This window comes from Phocoena phocoena, chromosome 6 (genome assembly GCF_963924675.1).
Source record: "Phocoena phocoena chromosome 6, mPhoPho1.1, whole genome shotgun sequence".
NCBI lineage: Eukaryota > Metazoa > Chordata > Mammalia > Artiodactyla > Phocoenidae > Phocoena > Phocoena phocoena.
In genome coordinates this window covers 109537012-109556442 of record NC_089224.1, presented here as the reverse complement: position 1 = coordinate 109556442, position 19431 = coordinate 109537012, and the positions used below count along the sequence as shown (strand labels likewise).

The following is a 19431-nucleotide window of genomic DNA, read 5'->3' as shown; positions in this document are numbered from 1 at the left end:
GCCATCTGTAATTCTGCTCCAGAACCTCGCACCCACCCGAGCCCCCATCTGCCAGCCCAGCTGGAGATGTGCTAAGCGGCCCCAGGCAGTGACCCTTACCTGACCAACGCTTGCCCCGGTCAGGAGAGCAGTCCCACGGGGGTGCCTCCTCTGGGACAGTCCCAGTCACTAAATTTGATGCCCCTACTGCCTCCCCCTACCCCATAGGACCCGGGCCTCTCACCACCATCTGGTAAATGGCATCCACTATATCCAGCATCTCGTTCCTGGTGATGTAGCCATCGTTATCCAAGTCGTAGAGCTTGAAGGCCCCTGCGGTCAACCAGCCAGGGCAGAGTGACCCCCGGCCCGGGGAAGGGGGTGCAGCTCCCCGCCCCCCCCGCACTGCACCACAGCCCCATTACTCATCCAATCAATGAATATTTACATCAAAACAGACGGGACACGCGCACGCGCACGCACGACAGAAACACATGCGCCGTTTCAACTAGGGTTATTAAAAAAAAAACTAAATATAAAAAGGAGCGGGGTGGGGGGGCTTCCCCGGTGGCGCAGTGGTTGAGAGTCCTCCTGCCAATGCAAGGGATGCGGGTTCGTGCCCCCGTCCGGGTGGATCCCACATGCCATGGAGCGGCTGGGCCCGTGAGCCATGGCCGCTGAGCCTGCGCGTCCGGAGCCTGTGCTCCGTAACGGGAGAGGCCACGGCGGTGAGGGGCCCGCGTACCGTAAAAAAAAAAAAAAAAAAAAAAAAAAAAAAAAATGGAGGGGGCACTGAATCTGCAAAAGCTGAGGCTGGAGCTGGAGCTGTGGGAGGGAGGGGACCCCAGGAGGAGCCCTAAAGGCCCCCCTGTCCTTCCCCATGCCCCCACCTCTGCCTCCTTTCGGCCCACTTCCTTTCCACAATTACACTGTATCCTGCTGGGATCAACTTAGAAAATAAAATAATATGCCCTTGGGGGGAGGGCAGGAGCTTCTGCATAAATAAAATCCTCTTTTATTCCTAAAAAGAGAAAGAAAAAGAAACTGCCGCGCTTTCTCGGTGCTGATGCAAAGCAGTGAAAGTGTCTCAGTGGGAAGTGAGCTCTGGCCCAGCTGTTTTCATCTTCTCTCCAGATCCCCTCTTGCAGCAGCAGGAGCCTGTGCACTCTCCCCTCTGAATCCTTCTCTCATCCCTCCTCAGGGCCTCGCACATGCTGTTTCCCTTGCCTGGAACCCTCTTCCCTCCTCCCTCCCTGGCACCTTCACCCTTCCCAGCTCAGCTCCCGTCTCAGAACAGGGTCAGTTCCTCTCTTCCCTCTTCCTGCCTCGCCTGCAGCTTTCTGGGATCTTTTGGATAAGGTCCCTGAGCTAGACTGACAGCCGCGAGGGCAGGTGCCCGTCTATCTGATGCACCCGTGGGTCCTGGCCTCTGCTCAGCACTGACACGTGGCCATGTTTGGTCAACATCTGTTGGGTGAATCAGTAAATAAGTGAATGAATGAAATCAGTCATCAAAACAGCCTCCTAAGTAGTGGATCCAGCCCTGGAACCAGGTCTTTTAACTCCACGCTGTCCTGTCCGAGGTCCCATGTCTGCACCTGCTCAGATGCCCCTTTGCTCCCGCCCCATCTGTCCACACGTCTAAAGAAGACACGTTCCTCCTGCCTGGCCTCCTCCAAGAAACTGCCTCTGACCTGGAAGGGCAGGACATCTGTGCCACTCTCAGCCCCAGACAGATGACCTCGCCCAGGTAGTTGGCCTCCCTCCCGCCTGGGACCGCCCAGTGGCCGCCCCATAGAGCCCAGGGGGCAGGACTTACACCGCAGCTTCTCATCCAGGGTTCCCCTCGAGGTCACCGACAGCGCCTGGATGAACTCAGAGAACTCAATCCGCCCATCCTGCAGGAGAGAGGGGAGTGGGGGTGGGCCTCAGTTAGCGCTGAGTCACCTGGTCAGGCTGCACCTTGGGCAGGTGGTGATGGGCGGCAGCAGGTACCAGACACCCAAATGGAGAGTGCGGGAGTGAAGGAATGAGGGTGACGAGAAGGAAGGGGATGGGGAGAGGGGAGGATTAGAAATGGGAAAAGAGGACTTCCCTGGCAGTCCAGTGGTTAAGACTCTGCGCTCCCAATGCAGGGGGCACGGGTTTGATCCCCGGTTGGGGAACAACGATCTCACGTGCTGCATGGTGTGGCCAAAAAAAAAAGAGGGAAAATCCAGGCAGGAGGGACAGGGAAAAGGGTGAGGCCAAAGGGGGAGCCTGACACTCCACATCTGGCGGGAGGAAGAGGGCCCACCAGCACACAAGACCCTCTGGGCAGGAGTCACCCCGAAACCCCTTTCTCCTCGGCCTTGAACCACAGGCTCAGGGGCTTTAGAAAAAGGTGGGGCTCTGGACTGTTCAATCCTATTTATTTTGCAAATAAGGAAACTGAGGTCCGGAGAGGCCAGAGCTCTTCCCAGGGCCAGGCAGTGTGATCGTCAGCTGAGGCCACCTGCGGAGAAAGCCAGGGCGTGACAGAGCAGAAAAAATCCGAGTGCCCTACAGCATGGAGCGTGGAAACAAGTTACAGTACGTCCACCTTGAATACAAGTGAGCCAGGAAATATGCCAGCATGGCACAGAGTCTGGAGGACTGCAGATGCCCCAGTGGTGGATATGCCAACTGTCAGGGTGGCCGTCACCAGGAAGGGACACGCTGCAACACGGATAAGCCTTGAAAACACGATGCTCAGTGAAAGAAGCCAGGCACAAAAGATCCCATATTATATGATTCTCAGTTTCCTCATCTGCAAAATGGGGGCAATTAAAAGGCATCCCTACAGGTAGTTGGTTGTAAGGTCTCACTAAAAATAATCCACATAGCAACTAAGCCCGTGTACCACAACGACTGAGTCTGCTCCCCAGAGCCCGGGAGCCACAACTACCGAGCCAGTGTGACACAACTACTGAAGCCCACACGCCTAGAGCCCGTGCTGCGCAACAAGAGAAGCCACCGCAATGAGAAGCCCGTGCACAGCAACGAAGAGTAGCCCCCACTCGCCGCAACTAGACAAAGCCCGCTTGCAGCAACGAAGACCCGACGCAGCCAAGAATAAAATAAATAAATAAATAAACCTATTTAAAAAATAAAATCCACATAAAGAACGTAGTAAACGTTCAGTAAATGTCAGTTGTGATTATAAATCCTGTTATTATCCCTGGCGGCATCTACATTTTGTGCTTGTAAGAAAAGGGTCACGGTATACATACGTGTGCACGTGTGTATACGTGTATGTCTGTGTGCATGGTATGTGTGTGCATACACGGATCTCTGTGGGTTCCTTGTGCGTGGGTGAGCTCCTGCAATGTATATACGTGCATGCATTTGTGTACAAGGAGTGCATGTATGTTTGTGTGTGCATCTGTGTGTAAACACGTGTGGGTGTGCACGCATGTGCGTGCGTTCGTGTGTATATATGTGTGTGTGTGTGTGAGCGCACACGTCTGTGTTCCTTCTCTGGAATGCAACATCAGCAGGACAGCGTGGGTGTGGAGCTGCGCAGGCTGCCGCAGGAGGGAGGGGACTCCAGGCTGGCACAGGCCCTGTCAATTCCCAGCTCACCTTGTTTTCATCAAAGACGTTGAAAACAAATGTGGCGAACTTGGTGGGGTCTCCAAACGGGAAGAACTGCTTGTAGATCTTCTGGAAGCCCGCTGCGTCCAGCTGCCCGCTGGGGCAGTCCTTGATGAAGCCTTTGTACCTGGAGGTAGAGGCCAGGTGAGAGAGGGTAAAGGAGACTCCAGCATCACCCACCTGCTGGGAGCTCCTGCCCAGCGCCCTGGAAGCCTGTGAGTCCCTGTCCAGGGAGACAGTGCCACACGGGGTTGTGAGCACAGACCTGGACGCCACAGGCATGGGCTCATCCCACCTCTGCCTCTCGCTAGCTGTGTGACCTGGGACAGGTGGCCACACCTCTCTTAGCCTCATCTGTCCCAAAGGGATAAGAGTCACTTGGCCACTCGGCCCCCTGCTCCACACAGGTGATTAAAACAAAACTTGCATGAACGACCTCCCGGAAGTCCCGCTCTCGCACAAAGTACTCCCCGCTCCCCGACCCTCTCCACTGAGCCCCTCCCGGAGCCAGGCAGGCTGGTGGTGCTGGTGGCGCTGGTGGGCAGAGCCACCATATGGGGCCGGCAGCTGGCTCCTCCCACATGCCTGCACCCCACAGTGTGCACACACCCGCTCCCCTGCCTCTGTTCCCAGAGAACTGTGTAAACGACACAGGAGCCGCCCAGCAAGCTCGGAGGGCATCGTGGTGGTTTCCAACTGGACCTGTCCACCCTGCATTCCCAGTGCCCAGGGACCCTCCAGATACCCGGCCAGCTGATGGCAACATGGCTTTGCAGCCCAAATCCCAGTCCTGCCATTTGCTAGCTGCATCCTCAGGCAGGTGCCTTCACCTCTCTGAGCCTGACTCTCCTCATCTGTCAACAGGGACAGCTATCACATCCATCTTGTGGGGACTGCGTGAGGTGATGACGTAGCATACTTGGCACAGGGCTGGACGTAAAAAATAAGCAACGGCATGATCTTTAGTATCATGACCTCAATGTGTTCTTTTATTTTTTTATTTTTTATTTTCTTTTCTGTACACGGGCTTCTCACTGTTGTGGCCTCTCCCGTTGCGGAGCACAGGCTCCGGACGCGCAGGCTCAGCGGCCATGGCTCACGGGCCCAGCCGCTCCATGGCATGTGGGATCTTCCCGGACCGGGGCACGAACCCGTGTCCCCTGCATCAGCAGGCGGACTCTCAACCACTGCGCCACCAGGGAAGCCTCAATGTGTTCTTTTAAATCAATTCGTAAGTTGGCTCCCGCGTGTAGCTTGGCAACTCCAACCAGGACACACATTCCCCTGAGGATTCCCAGCACAAAGCGGGGCTAGAGAGAGGGGTCAGCTATTATCAGGTACCAGCTGCTACCTCTGCTGGACCACTGTCTGCTGGGAACTTTGCAAACCTGATTCTCCTGGAACGCCCATAACAGCCCTATGAGCAATGTACTATGATGAAGCCCTTTTTGGCCACGTGGCTTGTGGGATCTTAGCTCCCCGACCAGGGATTGAACCTGGGCCCCAGCAGTGAAAGTGCAGAGTCCTAACCACTGGACCACCAGGGAAGTCCCAAGCCCATTTTAAAGATGAGGAAGCTGAGGCTTTGAGACGGGGAGATCTGCAAGTCCTTGCAGCCCAGACTGGAGCCGAGGTGGGGTTCAAAGTAACCACTGATGGGGCCAGATGCTCAGAGACACGGGCTCACTGAAGACGTCCCCTCCCCCACCAGCCCCACTGTTCTCTGGTCTACCCAGGGCCATTCTCCCATCACATCCCAGGAAAGTTGCTGGTGGCGCCGTGACTGAGGGCCGTATACACAGAGAGCAGGTGGAGAAGCCACTGTCCCTCCACCCATCAGAGAACAAGCTAAGGGGCCCAGGCTGGGTGAAGGGACACGCAGGGCACCGGAAGTAGGGAGCCTTGGGAATTCTGAGGCCTAAGTGATCAAGGTCAGATGTCAGAAAGAAAGCAAGACGAGACTCTTGCTAACATGTCAGCGGTTCCTTGGGGGCGAGGGCGAGACTGGGAGATGGAGTGGGGCGTGGCATTGCGCTGCCGTAGGCACCCACCCTCCCGCAGTGCCCCCAGCAAGCATGGCTGTAAAAACTGGCTGGGCCTGTGCGTGCCTCCCCACCCACCCCCTGGGGCACCTCGAGGGGCCAGAGGCCCAGGGAGGCGGGCCCGGCCCAGTAACCAGGATCGCTGCCCCATCTTGCACCACCTGCACCTCTGACAACAGCCCCGTGCCGGGCACTGGCCTAAGCCTTCGTGGGCGGTTCCTCCTGCAGTCGCCACTCAGCCCTGCTCAGTGGGTTCAGTGATCCCCATTTCCCAGATGAAGGCACTGAGGCACAGAGGTCAGGGCCCCTCCCACAGCAGGTACCAGAAAGGGACTCGGCCCCTCCGGGTCCCTCCCCTTGAAGCCTCCTTCCCAGCTGGGTGTTCCAGACTCAAACCTTCACATCTGGGCCAGGACGCAGAGCCAGAGAGGAGCGTTTCAGAGCCAAGATCTGGTCCCCAGGCCCCTGGGCAGGACGGGTCCCTGGGCAGGAGGAGGGAACAGGCCCGGCGCCAGACCGTGATGACCACAGGGGGGCACAGCCGGCTCTGGAGGCCAGAGGGGGGGCCATCGCTTCCCCTCGTGTCCCCCAGAGCCTCCCATTTCCCCACAATGGCTGTGTGTCACCTGAGTAATTTGAAAAGATTATTTAAAACAATAAAGGGAGAACAAAAGGCGCCCAGGGGCGTCTCGAGGCCCGGCCCCCCGCGGGCACCCGGCTCCTAGGAGGGAAGACAGTGCAGGTGGGTACAGGCAGGCTGGCCTCGGTGGGGAGCCTCCGGGGGACTATCTGGTTTCCCCTGCAGAGACTGTCACTGTCACTGTGGGGCCCCAGCTCCCTTGGTGCCATTAGCAGCAGGCCCACCCCGTCGGGGGCCCAATGGATGAGGGTTTGCTCCAGCCTGACGGCCCCGCCTCCTCTGGCCACACACCCTCACCGCCCCACGCCGCCGCCCATATTCCACACCCTGCCGCACTTTCTAGAGCTTGCCATGCCATCCAGCCGCCAGGCCTTTGGGCCTGCAGGTCCCTGCGCCCGTTCATCTGCTCCCCCACCCCTTGAACGACCACAGCGCAGCGTGAACCACGCTGTGTCATGTTTGCCACCAGGCTGTGTCCTCCACCCCCCGGTGCCCTGACACCTGGCACGTAACAGGGGCTCAGTAAACGTCCAGTGAACTCAATGAATGAACGAATGAATGAATGAACTAATGAACACACAGAGAGAGGGAGAGGCCAGGTGTCAGGCGTCTTCTTCCTAAGCCCCAGGCACCGTGGTCAGAACCTGAGAACTCCGTGCAGATGGTCAGAGCACCACAGATATATGCCCACCCCTCTGGGGACTGATGGGGAACTGGGGCCCAGAGAGGGAGAGAGACCGGCCCAAGGTCACACAGCAAGTTAGCAGCAGAAACAGGACTCACACCCGGGACTCCTGCCTCCCAGGCTCCCTCTTCGCCAGGCTGCACTGGCCCCAGCCCCATGGAAAGCCAAGAGCCTGCTCCCCAAACAATGCATAACCGCATCCATCGTTCGTCATCAGAAGATGGGGGGCACCCTGTCTCGCTGAAGCAGAGAGGAGGAGGTCTGTCCCAGATGCCCCACTTGCCCCAGGCCCCAAATTTGCCCTTCAGGTCCTCACAGCTCTGAGGCCAGGACTTCCTGCCATGGTCCGATTCCGAGGTACAGCCCAGCCCCCGTGGTGGGCCGAGCCAGGACACTCACCCAGGCACACACCCCCACCCACACCCCACGGCAGGCACCCAAGGGAGCTGCGGCTTAATAACAGAGCTCTTGCGACCAGCCTGAGCAGGTCGCAGAGCAGGTCTGGGGCCAGGCGGCGGTGACCCCGGCCCCGCCACGGCGCAGGCCTGGTACATGGACGACTCGGCTGACAACTCGCCGTGGCTCCACCACGCGGAGCCTGTGCGCCCGGTCGGCCTGGAGCAGCTGCGCAGGCTCGCGGTCCTTTACAATTCTGATCCAGAATTAGAAGAGATCCGAAAAGAGAGAATCTACTCCTGGATGGACATAATAACCATAGGTGGAGACAGACTACAAAATTACGAAGAAAAGATCAAGATGATTTACAAGGAGCATTTACACCTGGATGACAAGATTCGCGTCATCTTGGATGGCAGTGGGTACTTTGACGTGAGAGATAAAGAGGACAGGTGGATCCGGACCATCATGGAGAAAAGAGACACGATCATTCTCCCTGCCGGGATTTACCACCGTTTCACACCGGACGGGAAGAAATACGAGAAGGCCATGCGGCTGTCTGTGGGAGACCCGGTGTGGACGGCATACAACCGGCCGGCTGACAAACTTCGAGGCCCAGAGGCAGAACCTGGAATTGCTGGAGCAGACAGCCTAGCGGTGCCCTGGGGCCTCGTGCACCCCGGCCCCCCTTGTGAAGGTTCCAGATGTGATGGCAGCAGAAAATCTGTCAGTTTCTCCTTGCTTTTGTGTTGTAGACTTGAGGCTAGGTGAGCTTTCGTCTGCAAGACTGTTGGATCAGAATACATTTTAATGGAAGTGGCTACAGAACTTGTTCGTACATGGAAGCACCTGTGGAAATCTGGGCAAATCCGTTCATTTTCTCTGATTCAGGATCAGTGGTCAGTGGCCCTGTGTCAGCTGGTGCCTTCAGCTCTGACCGAACGAATTTCATCTCCCCAGATGCAGCCATTTAGCTACGCCATCTGGACAAGTTTTGGACTTTAAGCAGATACCAGGCGAGGCCATGCCTGCCTTGTGCAGAGGGGTGACAGTGGATGACAGGATTGGGCAGAGAAAAGATGCTTTTCTCCCAAACACGGGGGAAGCTGGGGGGCGGTGGGGCGCCGTGGGGGACGAGCTGGCACGTTAGGGGGACACGCACTTGCTTATGCCACTTTCTTGCTCAAAATATAGTAGCTGCCTCAACGTTAAAAGAAAATAAATGAAAATTTTAAAAATAACCGAGTTCCTGCCCAAGAATTCTATCCCAGGATGACTGAGAGAGGTACGTGACTGCAGCCCCATCCCTGACCCAGGCTCAGGTTCCAACAGGCCTGGGCCTCTCCCTCTCCCCGCCCTCACCCCGTCTCTCCTTCAGACACGCTGCTACCTGGAAACCTACTCTGGGGCCTGCCCTGCGCTCCAGACCTGGCCCATCCTGTCTCACTGTGAGAGGGGCCCGAGAAAACCCCTTCCCTGCAATGCCCCCCAGTTTCCCTGCTGGTAAATAAGTGACTTAGACTCGATCAGGGTTTTTCCACCCACGCCACTGACATTTGGGGTCAGATGATTCTTGGTCATGGGGGTCTGTCCGGTGGTTTAGCGGCATCCCTGGCCTCCACCTGCTAGATGCCAGGAGCACCCCCGCCCCAGGTTATGACAACCCAAAGTGTCTCCAGACAGTGCCAAATATCCCCCCAGAGCAGAATCGCTCCAGTGGAGAACCACGGGGCCAGATGGTCTCTGGGGACCCCCACAAAGCGGGGGAAAGGGTCTTCCCCAGTGTCTGCCTTCCACTCATCTGCAATTCTGAATAACAGGGACCTACTGAGAGCCGGGCACGGAGCTATGTGATTTCCAGGCACCATTTCACCAAATCGTCCCAACAGGCCCAGGAGGGGAGGATTATTATGCCCATTGTACAGATGGGGAAACTGAGGCTGGGGGCTGTTAAGTCTCCTGGCTCAGGGCCTTCACACGGCATTTCTTTTGCCCGGCCCACTCCTTCCCCTCCTCCTTCCCACCTTTTTTCTTGGCTTCAGTGCATCTCCCCTAGAGAAGCCCGCTCTGGCCACCCAAGACCCCAGTCCACACACCGGTTGATACACTCACAGCACCCTGTCCCTGGCCTGGGCCTCGCAGCTGTGCCTGTAGCCCGTATGATGCCTGGGCCAGTGAGTGCACCACAGGGTCCGTCAGGGCAGGGACCCCGTCTTCTAGCTCACCCCGAAGCTGCAGGGCCCACCGCAGGTGCTCAGTGAATACCTACTGGAGCTGCACAGATATAGCAAATGGGAGCCACAACTGGACCCCTGCCACCGCCTCTGTGTGCGGCCAGTCACCAGCGAGGCCCGAAGCCTCCGTGGCCTGCTTTCCTCAGTGCCTTCTGCCTGACTCCAGACCAAGGGTGGAAGCAGCAGCAGTCCCGGCACTGTCGCTGGTGTAGGTTAGGCCGGGGAGGGGGAGTGAGGCACAAACAGCGTTCTGAGGAATTTATATGGAGACCACCCCTCCCACAACCGTGTTCAAGAGCAGGGGTCTCAACTCTCTTTGCGGATGGGAGGAGAAGCTGTGGAACCGAGCCTGGGACGTGGCACGGCTCCCGAGCTCCACACACCCAGTTTCCAGCCACCAGAGCACAGGTTTTCGGCACGGTTGACTGTGCTTGGGAACCAGCTCTCCACGACGGGGTGGAGACGAGAGAAGAAAGTCCCAGATTTGACAACTGCATTCTTAAGCCTCTTTAAAAGGGAAAGGGGAAAAAAAAAGAAATCTGTCACTTCATAAAAACACTGAAGGCTGAGTGCCACTTATAAAACACTCCCGACTCAACGCTGGGCTTCCTCCCTGTAAGCTTCCCACCCCGCCTCTAACCGCCACTGCGCCAGCCTGTGTCCCCCAGGGGACTCCAGCACCTCGTCTCCCCCAGTCCCTGCTGCCCCCAGTGCTGGCCATGGGCCTGGCACATAATAGGTGCTCAGTAAAGATTTACGGAATGAATGAACCAACGAATGAATGAAGGAATGAGTGAGCGGATGAATGAATTAGTGAAAGAGTGAGAGAATGAATGAGGGAGTAAGGGAGTGAATGAGGGAGTGAATGAATGAGGGAGTGACTGAATGAATGAATGGGGAGCAGATGAGTGACTGAATGAATGAGGGAGTGAATTAATGAATGAATGCGTGAATGCATGAATGCACGCTGGCCGTGAGGCACGGGTCCAACTCCAGCTCAGCATCCCGTTCTCTGTGGCCCCCAGCATCCCCAGCGCCGCCAGGGCCTTGGGTCCCCAAAGGCACCAGCCTGCTAGGACTTTCTGGAATTCACTGCTTGCAGTTCCCTCTGGGACCCAGCTTGAAGCAAGCCTCGCATAGCCCTCCATGCCCACCTCCCTCCCCGCCAGGGTTAAGTACGGCAGATGCTGCTCGCTGCAGTGTGGAAAGTGGGAAGTAAATAGATGGATAAATAATAAAGCATAACCCCCAGCTGCAATCAGGGACTGCCACAGCGGCCCTGGGAAACTGTTCTCCCATTATCTTTTCAAACACCTCCCTTCCCCTGGCATTCCCCTCCCAGCTCCCTGGAGACCTGCCTTCAGACGATCCTGGAGGAGGGGCTCGAACACATCCATGAGGATGAGGCCTCTTCCCTGCTCCCCTCCCCTCCCCCATCCTCCACTGCCTTCAGCTCTGTGGGGTTTCCCAAAGCCAGAGCCAGCAGAGCTGAGCCTCCGTAGCCCAGGCCATGGAGGCCAGCAAGCTGGACCCAGACTCCACACACACACACACAGCTGTGAGACCCAGGCAAGCGTCTCTGCCCCTCGGAGCCTCAGTTTCTTCATCTGTAAAACGGGCTGTTCCTGGACTGACCCCACGGCATTGGCGGCGGCCTCCTTACCCACAGCTGTGACTGCGGAGGAGGGTCCAGGATTGACAGCTGGCCCTGTGGGAGGCGGCTGCAGAATTCCTCCTGCTTCCGCCCACTATTTTTGTTACAATACCATCGGGTTATTTGGTTATTATAAATGTAACAAAAGCATTACAGACAACTTGTAAAATAGAAAATATAAGAGAAAAAAGAATACCCATGATGCCACACACACACACCCCCCCCAGCACACCCACTTCTAGCCTCTGGCCAGTCTCCTTTCCATCTTCTTTTCCCTCCACTTTCTTCATCATGGAACTGTGTTGGGACACTATTTGTGCCCTGCTGTTCCCCCTTGGGATGGCGTTCCCTTCACCCTCCAGGTGATCACAATTTCCCGGTCGCCTTTAAGGGCCTGGGACCTGCTACAGTTTCCTAGTCAGTCCCCACCGAGGTTCCCGATCTTCCATTGTGGTGAATGGAGCTTGGTCAAGAACAAGGGATCCGGTGGGCAGGGGCCTCGGGCTGGCTGTGGACCTGACACTGGCCCCACCTCCCGACGCCCCAGCCTCCTCCCGTCTCTGCCAAATACAGAGCTAGGAGCAGCAGAGATGACACCATGGGTGTCCAGCACGAAGCCGGGTGTGAGGTGAGCGCCCAGCTGGCCCGGCTCAGGCATCGCATCCCTGTTGCCTGGTCTGCGCTCCTGACCACCCGGGGCCTCAGCTCTCCTGGAGGACCTGGGACGTGCCCAGCTCTGCTTCTGTTCACTGGGTGGCCCAGGACAAGTCACAGAGTCACAGAAGACCCCTGGGTCTGGTTCCTATTCTGGGGAGCAGCTACTGAAAGTCAGCACCAAACAAGATGATCCTGTACCAGGCTGGAGGAACAGGGGCAGGGTGGTCAGTGCAGACCTCTCCCAGGAGGTGACACTGCAGCGAAGATGCCAAGATCTGGGGCAGAGGGAACAGCAGAGGGAACAGCAAGGATGGAGGCCCTGAGGTAGGAAGGAGCGTGGCATGGCTGAGGGACAGTAAGTGTGGCTGGTGCCTGGTAAGCCGGGGAGAGGGTGAGGCCAGAGACCTTGGGGAGCCCCGAGGACCAGGCAAAGGGGCTGGGTCTTTATTCTAAGTGCAGTAAGAAGCCACGAAGGGCTTTAAGCAAGAGAGAGAGAGAAACACAGGAGGAAACTGAAGCCGCCCTGGCTGAATCCACCCACACATGTCACAGGTGGGATAGGAAAACTCTGTCCATTGCGACCCCGCTGCTCTCCGCGTGCCCCTCCCTCCCATTTCCCAATCCCACCCCAGATGGTTTGGTGCTAAATTGTTTGCTGCCCTGGTAGTCTGGGCTCAGGAACCTCAGTCTTCCCAAGGAAGGGCAGGCATTCCCCAGCTATCAGGTGCCAGAGGGCGGTTTAGGACATGAAAGGGCATGGCTGGAGGCCGTGGTGAGAAAGGATCCTCTGAAATGGGCCCGGGCACTTGGGATGCAGGTGATTGTCCCGTTTGTTTCCTGTGCAAAGGACAGAGGGGATAGCGGGCTGCATGGATCTGGCCTCTGATCCAGCAGTCTTGTGTTACGGTCCCAGTGAACAAGGGAGGTGTAGGCCCATCATGGGATTACAAATTGGTTCATTTCGTGTGCTAAGAATAATTACACGGTCTGCCCACAGCACTGGAGGAGACTGATCCAGAGTGCCATAATCTGTGATCCATTACTGATGTCTGCTGTGGACACAGGTGGGGAGAGTGGTGGTATGAGTGTCGCTGTTTAGCCATCCCTAGTCTGCCTTCACCCTGTGGGGTATAACCATTCTAGGATACAACAGTGAGGTGGGTGGTGGGCTGACCCAGGAGGGTTAGAGGAAGGCACCACCAAAATGAATCAAAGGGCATTTACTTGAGGTCCATGGAACTTTGTGGCAGAGAAAAGATCTACTTTTTTCTTTATAAGCTCTTTAGAGAGAGTTCCCCTACAGCAAGGACTGGGCATCACAAGGGCCCTGGTTGTGTTGTAGAAGCTTCAACTGTCCCCTCCAGGCCGGCCTCCTTGGCCTCCCTGCTGTTCTTCAAACACACCAAGCCCCTTCCCACTGCTGAGCCTCTGTCCTTGCCGTTCCCTGCACCTGGAACGCTGTTCTGCGGTTGAGTCCTGTTGTCCAGGTCATAGCTCAGATGTCAGCTTGATGAAGGAACAAAAATCCCTCCACCTGTTTGGGACTCAGTTTCCCCATCTACACAGTGAGGAGAGGACCCTCAATCTCAGGATCCCTCCATGGCTACACTGATCAGCGTTATTAATTAGCATTATTAACAAAACAGAGAACTTATTACTAGGCTCTGTTCCAGACGCTGTGTAGGAATGAGCTCATTTATTCTTCACAGTATTCCTATAAAGCTTGAAGATTACCACCCTCACTTTCCAGATGGGGAAACTGAGGCACCGAGCAGTCCAGTAACTTGTCCAAGGTTGCTCAGCTCAAGCCCTGGTTCCGGATCCCTTCTGGCCACTTTGCCTCCTGTCTCTCCTGGGGACGACTCAGGGGAGCGGGGGAGGATGCCAGGGCTCAGGTGTGCCCTGCACCTCCTGGGGCTCGGGAGCCTCGTCTAGGGAATGCCATGGTGGGACCCCGCTCTGGGTGACTACGAGGACAAAATGAACAAGGCCACATCTGAGAGCGCACCCAGCACCCAGCAGCACTGGGGAGGCATCTGCCGCCTTGCAAGGACAGACCTCGTCCTCATCCCTGCTCCGACCTTCTCTGAGCCTCAGCTTAGTTCTCCCATCGCCATGGAGATGATAAACCATGGCAGCCCCCGGGACAGCGCCCAGAAGTCGATGACAATGTGTACGTGAAGCACCTCGGGGCGACGGATGGGTGCTGAGCACCTGCTGTGGCCAGGCCCTGGGGACACAGCAGTGAACAGGGCAGAGCCGGCCTCAAGGCCAGGAGGGGAGGCGGAGGGGGACGCAGACCTGTAACTGCTGTTTGTCCCAGGTGTGCCCTGTTTGTGCCTGGTGTGTCCCCAGCTGTGACACTGGGCTGTGGGAGGTCAGAGGAGGCCCCTGACTCAAGCTGGGGGCTCAGGAGGTTTCAGGGAAGGAGGCCTGAGGGTGAGGAGGTGGTGGCCAAGCAAAGAGGAGGAGGGGTGTTCCCAGAAGGGGGAACAGCCCAGGCAAAGGTCAGGAAGCCCCAGAAAGTAAGGTGAATTCGGGAACAGATAGCAATTTGGGCAGGCCAGAGGGCAGAGGGCAGAGGAGAGGAGGAAACGGCAGCCAGAGGGGTCGGCACAGCAAGGCTGGCCTGAGCCGGGCCTCGTAACCACGTGACCATGCCAGAGGTGCAGACTTCACCTGAGTCCAGGGAGAGTTTAAGCAGAAGCCTGGCATTGTTAAATATTTGCTCAACAAAGACCCCTCTGGCTGCCATGTAGGAAGGAGGGGGATTATGTACAGATGAGGAATCCAGGAAGGCTTCCTGGAGGAGGTGACTTAGGTAAGCCTTGGGAGAGTGGAGTTCAGATGGCCCCGAAAGGAAGGGTGGGAAAAGTGAGTGACAAAGGCTCGGGAAGGCCGGGTAGGGCAATCCAGGAGGGAGAGCCTCACAGATAAAGACCTAGAAACAAGGACTTCCTTGGTGGCACAGTGGTTAAGAATCTGCCTGCCAACACAGGGGACACGGGTCTGATCCCTGGTCCAGGAAGATCCCACATGCCACGGAACAACCAAGTCCGTATGCCACAACTACTGAGCCTGCGCTCTAGAGCCCGTGAGCCACAACTACTGAGCCCGCGTGCTGCAATGACTGAAACCCGCGCGCCTAGCGCCTGTGCTCCACAACAAAGAGAAGCCACCACAATGAGAAGCCCGTGCACGGCAACAAAGATTAGCCCCCACTCGCCGCAACTAGAGAAAGCCTGCGCACAGCAACGACGACCCAACGCAGCCAAAAAAAAAAAACCTAGAAGCAGCAGTATTTCTGGAACGCTCACCTGGGGAAGTGCGGAAGTGGAAAATGAGGTCAGAGGCAGGTCAGGCCCACCTGTTGGGTCCCAGGATGTGGGGGAGGAAGAAGGGAGTGGCAGCTGCTCCCTTTGCATCCACTCCCGCCGTGGGGCACAGCCAGCTCACCACCCAGGTCCTGCCCACCTAGCCGGGGTCTCCAGCAAGGGGTCAGCAGAGCCAAGCAGGGCAGCCACAACTCTCCCCCTCTGCCACCTGGACTCAAGGACAGGAAGGTGTAAGCAGTGGCCCCTGGGGAGCCTGGCCCTGCCCCCAGCAGGGCTCCACCAGGCGTCTCGTGGCCTGGGCCCTGCTGCGGCCTGCTGTGAGGGAGGGCACATCTGTAGGCCTCAGCTCCCCATCTGAACAGTCGACGGAAGACCACTGCCAGGGCTGTCATCTCTTGGGACCTTTACAGGGAATGTCGCCCTGATGCCCCATCATTCCTGTCACACACGTGGGGAAACGGAGGCTGAGGGGGGTTGGATCACTTGAGGTCACTTGGATAGGAAGAGGTAGGAGCAGAGTCCATTTCTAAGCCACCAAACTTTCTGGAAGGTCTCCAAGCTTGCCTCCTCGCTCACCTACTCTCAACTCAGGTTCACCTTACCATGTGTGAGTCTCCCCTGTCTGCTCCACATTCCACAATGACAGACAGTATACCACTCTCCCGTCTCTGCCCCAGGGCAGGCATAACTAATCCATTCCAGACCTTCCAGGCATTAATGATGCTATACTTTCTGTTTGCTCCATGATATACAGCCTCAGAAACCTTCTTAACACAGCACTCCAGGCAGCTACTATGGATTGATTAGAGCTGGCATCCAAAAAGAAACCTATCTGCCATCCTTGATCCACTCTAATCAATCACTTTATAGACAGGGTGGCTGAACTCTAGAGAAGAGACTTCTCAAGGCCATGGGACGATTTAGGGACAAAGCTGGGCCTGGGATCCAGTCTCCTGACTTGTTTCTGGTCCAAAACCCTCCCTTGGATGAGCAGAGTCTGAAATTAACACTGGTGGTCCTTAGAGATGCCACACAAGGCAAGGAGTCACCACCACCCCACCCCCATCCCAGTTCAACTGGATCTATGTCATCTCCTGTGAACAAAGGAATCTGAACAAAGGCTGCCTGGACTGGTTTGTAGATAAGCCGCTCTCAGAGGGTCCTCCACGTGCCGCTGTCCTGGGCAGCTGGACCGCCGTCTCATCAACACAAAGCCAACACACCCTCTCCCACCCAACAGTTTGGGGAAACTCACCACTGCTGGACCTCCTTCTCGGTAACTGCAAAAGAAAACAGAAAAGTGGCCTTTTAGCTCAGGAAGGTGTCCTAGGGGACAGACAGACACAGGGGAGCCTCCTTCCTGCCCTCCCCACCCCGGCCCACAGCCAGTCCGCCCAAGTCTGGACACCAGCCAGCTCTGAACAGGAAGGCGTCCGCAACTCCCACCCCACCCGGTGAATAGTCCCAGTCAGGAGCTCTGTGTCTAACCCCCCAGCGGACAACACTGGCCCATCCCCTCCAGATGCCCACCGCACTGCCTGGAGGACGGCCGAGATCAGCCTCTTGCGGGCAGAGGCTGGCCTCTCCCTGCAGTCCTGGGCTGGGCAGGCAGGACATAATTCTTCCCCGTCTCGCATCCCTGGGGACAGGATGGTCACAGAAGTCACTGGCTTCCCCAGGCTCTCAGCTGCCCTGCCTGCACACGGGGGGCCAGGGCAGAAAGGCTGAGCCCCCTCCTCGGCCCTGGCGGCACCCAGCACCTTCCCCTCCTCCACCCATCCCTCCAGCCCCTCAGAGCCATCAGTCCCGGGTTCTTTTTATAGGCAAGACGAGAACAGAACGGTGCACCAAAAGCTAGAATGAGCCGTATAAAGTAGTTGAACCTCCAGCCAAGCCCAAACAGTCATTCTTTATTGAATCAGGAAACAAACGACAAAATGTTTTTTTATGAAAAGTACTGAATCGGTTCAGGTTGGAACAAAACCAGTCATTTCGCTCAAATCACTGAACAAGAATATCTAACCACCTCTAAGGCCTCACTCATTCTCGGGGCAGAGGGGGCGGGGAGTGACTGAGAGAGCACCTCCAGCTCCCCATGCCTCAGTTTCCTCGTTTGTAAAGTGGGAATGATAGTTATAGTACCTGCCACACGAGCTGTCCTGGGAATTCAATCAGAACAGGTGTGAAAACTCCTGAATCCCCAGCACAGGGCCTGGCACTCGGATGTGCTCAATACAGGCCTGTAGAATGAATGAATGAATGAAAGAACGAATGGACAGGAAGGTGGGTGTTGGGTGCAGGTCAGGTGAATAAAGGAACTGGCATCCCTTCCCAGAGAAGTGAGGAGGGAGGCCCAAGGGGGTCCACCTCACCATTTGTGCCTGGTCACACTTGAGGCCACTTTTCAAAAACTGTTCAAAGCAAGCTCGTAACAGCTGCCAAGTCCTGAGTGCCCACTGCGAGCCTCGATCTGTACCAGGGCGGGCCTCTGTGCTTCGACTCAGCTGCCCTGACAGTGCTCCCACGGAAGCTGTGACTCTGCCCTGGCTGCAAATGGGGAAACTGAGTTACAAAGTGTGCAGGACGTGAAGTGGTAGTGCGAGGGTCTGAGCTCAGGTCTGTGGCTCAGCCATCTGCAAGCTCGTCGGCACTCTCCTCCCACGAGCCCAATCAGAGGCTAAGGAAGAGCCCCGTCCATAAGCAGGATGCTGACAAAAAGAGCGAGGCAACAGTGAGAGCTGGAGGTTACTAGGAACAACCAGACCTGGTGTAAAAAAATGCAATTTTCCAAGAGAGTTTTGGCAGAGGGTAGCGGGTGGGAAGGGAGTCCAGCAGCAGGGTGGAGAGGGAAGTGTCCATGGTCTAACTCAGGGTGGGCTGCCCTACACCTGCCACCCACACCTGGCAGTGAAGGGCAGCAGGGGCTGAGGGGCTGATGCTTAAAAACCCAAGCTGGAGACACAGGAGTCCCACCATAGCACAGCTGGGAGCTTAGAGGCTTATACTCTGCAGCCAGACCGGACGGCCTGAGTTTAAACCTAGCACCACAGCTTCCTAGCTGTGTGTCCTTGGGCTAAGTACTTCCCTTCTCTGAGCCTCAGTTTCCTCATCTGTCAAATGGGCTTGCTGTGAAGATTAAAGTGCTTGGTGCTCTTCACGGGCATAAGACTCCCACAGGTAGGTGTGACCCCATTTTCCCAATGAGGAGACTGAGGCTCAGGCAGGTCTGCTTACTTGCCAGAAGTCACCCAAGGTGACTGGGTGGGGCCAGGGGCCAGGACTGTGCCTCCAGAACCCAGGATGGATGTCCAAGTGGATGCCCCGCCCCCGCCCACCTTGAGTAAGCCAATGAGCTGCATGACCTTGTATGACCTTGGCGTCATGTGATATAAACGGCAGGAGCTGGGTAGCAAGGGCTCAGGCGGCTGGTCCACTCTCTGACAGTCAGAGAAGGCTGCCCTGGAATCCCCCAGCTCAGAAGTCCCAACCCTCTCCTGACCACACACCCACGCCCCGTCCCCCAGCAGCCTCCCCCCAGGGCCTCTCAGCCTCCAGGCTCCCCTGTGCCCCTCACCAGCCCCTGCACCCAACAAGCTCCTAGGATGCAGACATGTTTGGCTGTCCCCTGCCCCATTAGAATGGTCCCATCACAGAACACTGTGTGGTCAGCAGGCAGCCAAGCTGTGAGCTGGGGAGGGGCAGACAGGCCCTGCCCTGTGCTTTAAGCGAATTAACCTTTAGGAAACTGGTATCCCCTGGCACCGTCCCAGTCCCAGCAGCTGCCACTGCTTGACTGCCTGGAGGATCTGGGAGGGTCTTGGAGGGGGGGCAGGCAGCAGGCAGGTCTCAGGGGGGCTGGTCACCTGCCCCCAGCCCCTCCCCAAGGGTCAGGCAGTCCTGCATCCAAACCCCAGCCCCCCGAGTCTAATCGTGAGGATATAACCAGGCAAATGCAGAACGGGGGACATTCCATAAGACAAGTGGCCAGGATACTTTTATAAGTCAGGGTGCGAAAGGTAAAAAAGGCAGGGGATTGTTCCAGAAAAAAGACCTGAAGAGACAAGGCCATCAAATGCAACTCGCAATGCCTGGACTGGGTCCTGGATCTGGAGTTAAAGACCAGCTACGACGGGGCTGCTGGCGGAAGCTGCCTACAGGCGGGCAGTTGGATGCCCTGATGGACTCACTGTTGGT

At 56.9% G+C, this 19431-nt stretch overlaps 1 protein-coding gene and 1 pseudogene across 1 annotated transcript in view; one reads left to right on the top strand and one right to left on the bottom strand.

Moving 5' to 3' along the window:
- NCS1 (neuronal calcium sensor 1) overlaps positions 1 to 19431 on the bottom strand; it is a 43575-nt gene that overhangs the window by 3311 nt on the left and 20833 nt on the right. Inside the window, exons 2-5 of the mRNA XM_065878976.1 lie at positions 16493 to 16517; positions 3583 to 3721; positions 1799 to 1877; positions 224 to 312 (exon numbers count right to left, since the gene is read on the bottom strand). Coding sequence (XP_065735048.1) covers positions 224 to 312; positions 1799 to 1877; positions 3583 to 3721; positions 16493 to 16517 — 332 coding nt within the window. The remainder of the gene's footprint in view (positions 1 to 223; positions 313 to 1798; positions 1878 to 3582; positions 3722 to 16492; positions 16518 to 19431) is intronic.
- LOC136124474 (acireductone dioxygenase pseudogene) lies at positions 7303 to 8012 on the top strand (annotated as a pseudogene).